The sequence below is a fragment of the Perca fluviatilis genome, chromosome 14 (genome assembly GCF_010015445.1).
Source record: "Perca fluviatilis chromosome 14, GENO_Pfluv_1.0, whole genome shotgun sequence".
Taxonomy (NCBI): Eukaryota; Metazoa; Chordata; class Actinopteri; order Perciformes; family Percidae; genus Perca; species Perca fluviatilis.
This window is the reverse complement of record NC_053125.1, coordinates 38848933-38858932: the sequence shown is the minus strand read 5'-3', so window position 1 is coordinate 38858932 and position 10000 is coordinate 38848933. Positions and strand designations below refer to the sequence as shown.

Genomic DNA, 10000 nt, shown 5'->3' with positions numbered 1-10000 from the left:
TGTGTGTGTGTGTGTGTGTGTGTCGTCTCTGTGTGTGTGTGTGTGTGTGTGTCTGTCTGTCTGTGTGTGTGTGTGTGTGTGTGTCTCTGTGTCTATGTGTCTCTGTCTGTCTGTGTGTGTGTCTGTCTGTCTGTCTGTGTGTGTGTGTGTGTGTCTGTCTGTCTCTGTGTGTGTCTGTCTGTGTGTGTGTGTGTGTCTCTGTCTGTCTCTGTGTGTGTGTATGTGTGTATCTGTCTGTCTGTGTGCCTGTGTGTGTGTCTATGTGTGTCTCTGTCTGTCTGTGTGTGTGTGTGTGTGTGTCTGTGTGTGTCTGTCTGTGTGTGTGTGTGTGTGTGTGTGTGTGTGCGGTCGCTCTGTGTGTGTGTGTGTGTGTGTCTGTCTGTGTGCCTGTGTGTGTGTGTGTGTGTGCTCTGTGTCTATGTGTGTCTCTGTCTGTCTGTGTGTGTGTCTGTCTCTGTGTGTGTGTGTCTATGTGTCTCTGAGTCTGTGTGTGTGTGTGTGTGTGTGTGTGTCTCTCTGTGTTTGTATGTGTGTGTGTGACTTCATTCTCTGCTCAGGCCTCATTACTCCACTCTATCTTCCCAGAGCTAATATGTGTTTAATATGTGTTTGCTACCAGACCATTATAACCATTATATCAGGCTTTTAGGCGCAGCAGCCGAGCCCAGTGAACGTAACTAAATTACTTTTCTTGGCTCTAATGATTGCAGTCGGTCCCCAGTCGAACTTCTTTAGCAAGTTCTGTCTTTAAGCCTTTCGAGTGTTATTCATCAGCATCTGCTCTGGCTTTCTTTCCCCCAACGTTTTAACTCTTTCCAGCGGCAGTCACCACTTGAGTTTAGCCGAGAAAAAGTAACCTTCATGCAGCCACAACCGTTAAGCTACAATGTTAAGCTAATAGGACGATTGTGCAGCTTGTATTTACCTTCACAAAAAGTGCTCGTTTTGCCGCTGACAGACTCAGATTAATATTTTAAGTGTCTGACAGCATTACGGAAAGGATTTCTAAGGAGGTCGACCTTTCTGTTAAAGAGTAAGATCCTTTTTTTTTTTTTAAACATTAAAAACGCGCAAAATTGTGTTCGCTAAACTCCACCAGACTCCATGTAAATAATCAGTGATTTTAGCGTCGTAAAATACACTTCATTCAAAGTCGACAGAAACAAAATAAATCTATGGAAATACCTTTTGGGTCGTCTTTCCACTTGTCCCAACCATCACAACTCTATTTTTGGTTGAAATAAACACATAGTTTACTGATTTACATGTGGAAATACGTTGGCTCTATACACGCTAAAAGTATGGCTTTTTTAAATGAAGTCTGGTGGGTTTAGCACTAGCGACTTCAGAGCTGTTTCTGGTTAAACAGAAAGGTCTTAAAGAGGTTATAAAGGTCTATCTCTGTAGGGATCCTTTCCATAATGCTGTCAGACACTTAGAACAATAATCTGAGTCTGTCAGCGCCAAAAACACAACTTTTAGTGGACGCTAACTAATTTGACCTGTTCCCAAAACTTCTATATCAGAAGTATGGGTTTCTTCTGAACCAAATTACTCAAAAAATTAAGCACAGTTTCAACTACTCGATTACTACTTTCATTGAATTGTTAGGTATTCAATTTTATAGCTTTTGAAAAAATTTAAATGTATTCAAAACCCTGACTAAACTTTGACATCCACACGTCTGTGATTCTCCACCAACATACATTACATTCCTCTAATATTAGTCAAAATCATTCATAAATCATGTCAATTTTTTTTTTTTTTTAATAAAAATTTTTTTTAAAAAAAATAAAAAAAAAAAATTTAAAAATTTGTTAAAAATTTGTTGTTTTTTAAAAATGTAGGGCTGCTCCCTCTTAGTCGATTAGTCGACTAATCGGTCGTTTTGGTCTTAGTCAACTTAGATCTCTTTAGTCCATTAGTCATGTTTTTATGCTTTTTTCTTCATTCCAAGAAATGTAGGAGCACATCTCTGGTAAACACAAGAATTAAAGTGGTGCTTTTTGCACGACTCTTTGCGGAGAAACTCAGATTTTACAGATCTGTCGATTTTAAATCAACTAATCGATCGGTCGATACGATTGAATGAGTGTTAGTCGACTGAGAATTTCTTCAATCGAGCACAGCCCTTGTAAAGTAGCATCGAAAACGTGGGAAAAAAGTGCGGAAAATAAATGACAAAGTGCGAAAAACGTTGAAAACACACTTGTCAGCAGCTCTCATACAGCAGCAGTCAACGTGCTGCACGCAGTAGTCACTATTTGGAATACATACCATATACAGAGCTTTACTTTTCATAGAAATACGTACGAATGCCTCGTGAGAACAGCCTGACACCAACGCATTTGACCCCCCCTGTCACAGTGAACAGCTGATTGTCTCTGGACCGAAACGCCCTGACCATGTTTAATGGCTTCCTGTCTGCGTGCTTGCGTTACGTATCGTTGGAGTCGCTGAAGCCGAGAGGTCGGACGATAACGATGTGTCACAGTCTCCCGTAAACACATTCCTCTGTCAGCTGGGCTCCTGCGTGATGCGATGAGTCAGCTCGGAGGCTGACAGAGGAGCGTCTGTGTGAGCTGGAAATGAGACTAACTGCTGAGGTGTGACGCAGGAAAGAGAGCCTCCAATCACATATTCATCTGTCATCGCCTAGGAGCATTTTACTAATAATTTGCTGTTAAAATAACAATAAAAATGCTGAGTAATTGACTTTAGACCAGGTTTTTGTTGGTCAATGGCGCGATCAATGGCCTCGAGATAGCAATACAGCCCAGAATGCACCTGAACGCACCTCCCTGTAAGACCGGCTCGTCCAGAATGCACCTGAACACACCTCCCTATAAGACCAGCACGCCCAGAATGCACCTGAACACACCTCCCTGTAAGACCAGCACGCCCAGAATGCACCTGAACACACCTCCCTGTAAGACCGGCACGCTCAGAATGCACCTGAACACACCTCCCTATAAGACCGGCTCGTCCAGAATGCACCTGAACACACCTCCCTGTAAGACCAGCACGCCCAGAATGCACCTGAACACACCTCCCTGTAAGACCAGCACGCCCAGAATGCGGCAGCAAATGTAATTTGCAGCCAGGGTCAGTCTAGCAACTGACTGTTGACATGCGAGCTGGAAAAAACAAACTCCAGTCAGGCCAATTTCCTGTGTGTGTGTCTCTGTGTGTGTCTATCTGTCTATCTGTGTGTGTGTGTGTGTGTGTGTGTGTGTGTTTGGTAACAGGACACACACTGTGTCTCGTCTTGACTAATTGATTAGAAAGCTGCTGCTGCTGTCACGAGAGAAGCGTCTCTGACCCCGACCTCCTCCAGACAGACAGACAGACAGACAGACAGACAGACAGACAGACAGACAGACAGACAGACAGACAGACAGACAGTTTCCACGTCTCATGTTTTTTCATCTTGAGAATCTACAAGATTTCGTCAGCTTAACAGGAAACCTACATGGGAAACTCCGTCAGAAGTCAGACGTCACAAAGACGTCCAACTGAAACCACAACATTACAGCATCTGGTGGTAGAGAATATCTCCACACGGTGACAAACATTTAGAAAAACAGTGACAACGAATTTGGGAAAAACTTCAAAAGACTCAGAAAAAGTCGACAAACGTTGAAAAAAGTGACAAACACATCGGGGGAAAGCCACAAAAGTATCGAAAAAAGACGACCGAAACGTTGATTAAAATGGTTTTTCATTTAAAATCTTGACTCAGAAAAACTAACAGTTGCCGGTTGACGGGAAGACATCTATATTTGGGGTGTTTACATTGTTTTTGTCACTTACGATGTTTTTGTCGCCTTTTTCCAGCGTTTTTGTCCCATTAAAAAAACTATGAGGTCCCAGGTTGATGATGTCACGCTAACCGCCCGCCACCCATACCTGTAAAGTTTTGGATTTGAAAATAAGGGAAATTTTCCGGCGCCCACCGCAAGCAGTCCCACCACCCCAACCAAGCTCCAGTATCCCTTACATTTTAAGACAGGTGTACAAGAAAGCTGAAATCATCACTTGATGCAGAATGCTGAAAACATTTACAATTTATAACATTGCTTGTCTTTACATTTTATTTTCATTCCACACATTCTTTTCATTTCATATTGCTTTTCTTTTACAGTTTTTCTTTTCATTTCACATAACTTTTCTTTACTCTTTTAGTGAGTTATTGTATAAATTTGTTGCAGACTTTGCATTCTTTAAGACTGTTTTGGAAGGAGTGTATTTGTGGGCTGGGCCAGAGTGGTTTACAGAGTGGTTTACACGAGAGTAGAGCGCAAACAGTTCTGTTGTCTAACGTCATCCTATTCTCTGTAACAATCTTTCGTACCATGCTAAACACCCTTTCTCAACTTGCATTGCTATGGGGAATACATAGTAAAACCTTCATAAGTTTTGGCAGCGCACCGTCTCTGTCGAAGCGTCCATCATCCGTCTGTTTTTTTTTTTCCCAGGAAATTAACTCATCATCTGACCTCAGACACTAACCTCCGACAACTGCCACCTACAGTTCCTGTAGTAGGCTACTGCAGGTGGCAGTTATCGCGAGGCTAGTGACAGAGCTCAGATTGGGAATGTTTTTTTTTTTTTACTCCGCTTGGACCCGGGGTATTATTATTTTTTAATAACGCAGGTTAAAATACGGGAGATTTACGGGAAAATACTAATACAGGAGGACGGCGGGAAAGAAGAGTAAAATACGGGACTTTCCCGGCCAAAACGGGATACTTGACAGGTATGCCGCCACCACTTTCATTGAATTTGGGTGTTTTAGTCAATTTTATGGCAGTTGAAGAAAAAACTATTGATAAAAGAACTTTGAAAAAAAAAGTGACACAAATGTCAAAAAAAGTGACACAAATGTCAAAAAGTGACGCAAATGTTAAAAAGTGACTAAAATGTCAAAAAACAGTGAGACAAATGTAAACAAAAGTCACAAAAATGTCAAAAAAGCAACACAAATGTGAAAAACAATGACACAAATGTAAAAAAATGTTAAGTGACAAAAATGTCAACAAAAAGTGACAAAAATGTCAACAAAACGTGACAAAAATGTCAAAAAGTGACAAAAATGTCAAAGAAATTGACACAAATATCAAAAGTGACACAAATGTAAAAAAAAGTGACACAAATGTAAAAACGTGACACAAATGTAAAAAACAGTGACACAAATGTAAAAAAAGTCACAAAAATGGCAAAAATGTCAACAAAAAGTGACAATAATGGCAAAAAAATGGCAAAATTGTCAACAAAAAGTGACAAAAATGTTAACAAAAAGTGACAAAAATGTCAAAAAGTGACAAAAATGTCAAAAAAGTGACAAAAATGTCAAAGAAAGTGACAAAAATGTCAAAGAAAGTGACACAAATGTAAAGAAAAGTGACAAAAATGTCAAAAAATGGGCCACAAATGTAAAGAAAAGTGACACAAATGTACAAAAAAGTGAGCAGCAGCTTTTACACGTGTTTCTGTTGTTTGCCAGCAGACGCAGTAGACGAGGAGGAAAACCTTCACACGATAATACGAGTCAATGGAGAGTGGAGAGCTGCCCCCCCCTCCCCCCCGTCTCTATAGGCATGTTTAATGTGTGTTGTGGCCTCATCTGATGGGAGCAGATTGTTCGGTGGTCGCTGTGTTTAACTGGGTCACAGACCACAGAGAGCAGCAGCCGCCTGCAGGCAGTTACTCTGTGTCTGTGTGTGTGTGTGTGTGTGTGTGTGTGTGTGTGTGTGTGTGTGTGTGTGTGAGACTGCAGCTGTACACCATTATGTAAGAAGCCACTGTGCGGCTATTATTAGCTGCTACTGAGTCTCTAGACTCTGTGTGTGTGTGTGTGTGTTCTCGTTTAACTACATTCGTGGGGCCCAAAAACCAGGAGTCCAGTATACTTGTGGGGTCCCAGACATCTTTGTGGGGCCAAAAAGCGGGTCCCCACAAGTTTAAAGGGCTGTTTGAGGGTTAAGACTTGGGGGATTAGGGATAAAATTAGGTTAAGGTTAGGGTAAGGGTTAAGGTTAGGTATTTAGTGGTGATGGTTAAGTTTAGGGTAAGGGTTAAGGTTAGGCATTTAGTTGTGATGGTTAAGGTTAGGGTAAGGGTTAAGGTTAGGCATTTAGTTGTGATGGTTAAGGTGAGGGTAAGGGTTAAGGTTAGGCATTTAGTTGTGATAGTTAAGTTTAGGGTAAGGGTTAAGGTTAGGCATTTAGTTGTGATGGTTAAGGTTAGGGTAAGGGTTAAGGGTTAAGGTTAGGCATTTAGTTGTGATGGTTAAGGTTAGGGTAAGGGTTAAGGTTAGGCATTTAGTTGTGATGGTTAAGGTGAGGGTAAGGGTTAAGGTTAGGCATTTAGTTGTGATGGTTAAGGTTAGAGTAAGGGTTAAGGTTAGGCATTTAGTTGTGATAGTTAAGGTTAGAGTAAGGGTTAAGGTTAGGCATTTAGTTGTGATAGTTAAGGTGAGGGTAAGCGTTAAGGTTAGGCATTTAGTTGTGATGGTTAAGGTTAGGGTAAGGGGCTAGGGAATGCATTATGTCAATGACGGGTCCCCACAAAGATAGTGAGACGAACTGTGTGTGTGTGTGTGTGTGTGTGTGTGTGTGTGTGTGAGAGGGAGAGAGAGAGAGTGTGTGTGAAATAAATGATGTTGCTTTCAATTTCACATGGTGATGCATGAAAATAGAAAATGCTAAATGCATGTGATCATAGTTGCTTACGAGAGCTGTGTGTGTGTTGTGTGTGTGTGTGTGTGTGTGTGTGTGTGTGTGTGTGTGTGTGTGTGTGTGTGTGTGTGTGTGTGTGTGTGTGTGTGTGTGTGTGTGTGTGTGTGTGGGGTGGTTATAAATAACCCATGAAGCTGAAACTCCTTGAACAAACCGTGTGACCTCGGGCAGAAACTGAACTTGCACGAGCGTCTGAAGCCACAGTTCCTCTAAGGGCCACTAGGGGGCGTTCCCCCAGATCACTGACTGTTTGTCACGTGCGTGCATGTGCCGTCTCTTCTCCTTTTAATAACTTCTTCTTCTCCCTTGTTGAGAAGCATTTCCCTGTTTTATTTAGACAGAAATAGGCAACGTAAAGTAATTCCGCACATTGTCATCAAAACAACACACATACGAGTGTGTACTACTGCAGGTTATGTTTCTTAAATGAAGCCCAAAATATGTCGCCGACTAGAAATCGCTAGTATCGGCTAGCGCTAGCTAACGTCAATGTTAGGTAACCGCTAGCTAAGGTCAACGTTAAGTAGCCTAACCTGAAAATATGACACAATTTTTAGCCCGTAAGTTACGACTTCAAGTCACGACTCACGACTTGGTAGCGTTCCAGGCAAAGTCACGACACACCCTTCTAGCTAGCGTTAGCTAGCGGCTACCTAATGTTGACGTTAGCTAGCGCTAGCCGATACCAGCGATTTCTAGTCGGCGACATATTTTGGGCTTCATTTAATAAACATAACCTGCAGTAGTACACAACCGTATGTGTATTGTTTTGATTACAATGTGCGGAATTACTTTACGTTGCCTATTTCTGTCTATTTATTTCTATTTCTCACCGTTAATCAGCGGCGTCTATACAGCATCAACAGGGGGCGCCATTGTTGTTCATGTGTTTGTGTGACGTCAAAAACTGTAACTGGGAGAACAACCATCTGGTACCAGTTCACGGGGAGTAATTAATGGGGTTTGACTGCCGTTCCAGGGCGCTTTCAGTGGTAGAAAGTAATTTCACCGGCGTTCCAGGCAAAGTCAGCTAGCGCTAGCTAACGTCAACGTTAGGTAGCCGCTAGCTGACTTTTGCCTGGAACGCTACCAAGTCGTGAGTGAAATAAATAGACAGAAATAGGCAACGTAAAGTAATTCCGCACATTCTCATCAAAACAACACACATACGAGTGTGTACTACTGCAGGTTATGTTTCTTACATGAAGCCCAAAATATGTTGCTGACTAGAAATCGCTGGTATCGGCTAGCGCTAGCTAACGTCAACGTTAGGTAGCCGCTAGCTAACGCTAGCTAGAAGGGTGTGTCGTGACTTTGCCTGGAACGCTACCAAGTCGTGAGTCGTGACTTGAAGTCGTAACTTACGGGCTAAAAATTGTGTCTGGAACGCATCGCAATTAATGGGAATTAAATGGATATTTTTAATGTTGCTTTCCATGGAAAGTTTAGCTGGGGAATTTTGGAAACATTACAATTTGGAATCTTTCATGGGAAGTAATGGGAATTAACGGGAATTAATGGGAATTAATGGGAATTAACGGGAATTCATGGGAATAAACGGGAATTAATGGGAATTAACTGGATATTTTTAATATTGCTTTCCATGGAAAGTTTAGCTGGGGAATTTTGGAAACATTTATATTTTGATATACTATGGTTAGTGGGCTGTATAATTAACACACATAGGTTAATAATAGCAATGTGTTATGTATTACCCCCTCCTAAAAAAAGGACATCCCCTACTTCGTGTGTGCATGTCATTGACGAATATAGGGAGGACATTCAACTGAAGTTGCATTAAATCAAGTTGTTTTAACCAAGATTTTTCAACTACATTTAAGTTCCCTGTTATAGACTTTAACATTATATATATATACATTATACATATATAGACTATAACAAGCAATATTAAAAAATGTCCAGTTTATTCCCATTAATTCCCATTTATTCCCTTTAATTCCCGTTAATTCCCTTTGATTCCTGTTAATTCCCTTTGATTCCTGTTAATTCCCTTTAATTCTTGTTTATTCTCTTTAATTCCTGTTTATTCCCTTTAATTCCCATTAATTTCCTTTTAATTCCCGTTTATTCTCTTTAATTCTTGTTTCTTCCCTTTAATTCCTGTTTATTCCCTTTAATTCCTGTTTCTTCCCTTTAATTCTCATTTATTCCCTTTAATTCCTGGTAATTCCCGTTAATTCCCTTTAATTCCCGTTAATTCTTTTTAATTCTTGTTTATTCTCTTTAATTCTTGTTTATTCTCTTTAATTCTTGTTTCTTCCCTTTAATTCCCTTTAATTCCTGTTAATTCCCTTTATTTCCCTTTAATTCCTGTTAATTCCCTTTAATTCGTGTTTATTCCCTTTAATTCGTGTTTATTCCCTTTAATTACCATTAATTCCCATTAATTTCCTTTTAATTCCCGTTTATTCTCTTTAATTCTTGTTTCTTCCCTTTAATTCCTGTTTATTCCCTTTAATTCCTGTTTCTTCCCTTTAATTCTCATTTATTCCCTTTAATTCCTGTTAATTCCCGTTAATTCCCTTTAATTCCCATTTATTTTCTTTAATTCTTGTTTATTCCCTTTAATTCCCGTTTATTCCCTTTAATTCCTGTTAATTCCTGTTAATTCCCGTTTATTCTCTTTAATTCTTGTTTATTCCCTTTAATTCCCGTTTATTCCCTTTAATTCCTGTTTATTCCCTTTAATTCCCTTTAATTATTGTTTATTCCCTATAATTCCTGTTTATTCCCTTTAATTCCTGTTAATTCCCTTTTAATTCCTGTGTATGGAGAATATGATTGGGGACAGGTGCCAAAGTTATACACCACCTAGTTAGACGTTCCTCTGTAACGTTAGCAGTTTCTAACGTTAGCTTGTCTGTATGTAGGGGAATAACAAAGAAGTCTGGCGTAACTCGTAAGAATAACTGTAACTGGCCGACTTCACTTTCGCAAGCAGCCAATCAGGCTGCAGATGATATCTATATATGTTTTTGGTTGAATCTTAACGAGACTGATTCTGTGGCTTTCAGGACTGTTTTGAAGATGCCTACGACCGGATACCTGCGTGAGTACACACACACACACACACACACACACACACACACACACGCACACACACGGGAAGTGAGTCATTTCCTGTCAGCTTCCTGTCTCTTTGTGTAACCTCTGCTTTTAGTCACTTTCTGTGTTGATTGGTGTGTGTGTGTGTGTGTCTCTGTGTCTCTGTGTGTGTGTGTGTGTGTGTGTGTGTGTGT

At 40.5% G+C, this 10000-nt stretch overlaps 1 protein-coding gene across 1 annotated transcript in view; it reads left to right on the top strand.

Moving 5' to 3' along the window:
• Positions 1-10000, top strand: part of LOC120572318 (tetratricopeptide repeat protein 39B) — a 38223-nt gene that overhangs the window by 7850 nt on the left and 20373 nt on the right. The window contains exon 2 of the mRNA XM_039821590.1: positions 9776-9810. Within this exon, the coding sequence (XP_039677524.1) occupies positions 9776-9810 (35 nt within the window). The remainder of the gene's footprint in view (positions 1-9775; positions 9811-10000) is intronic.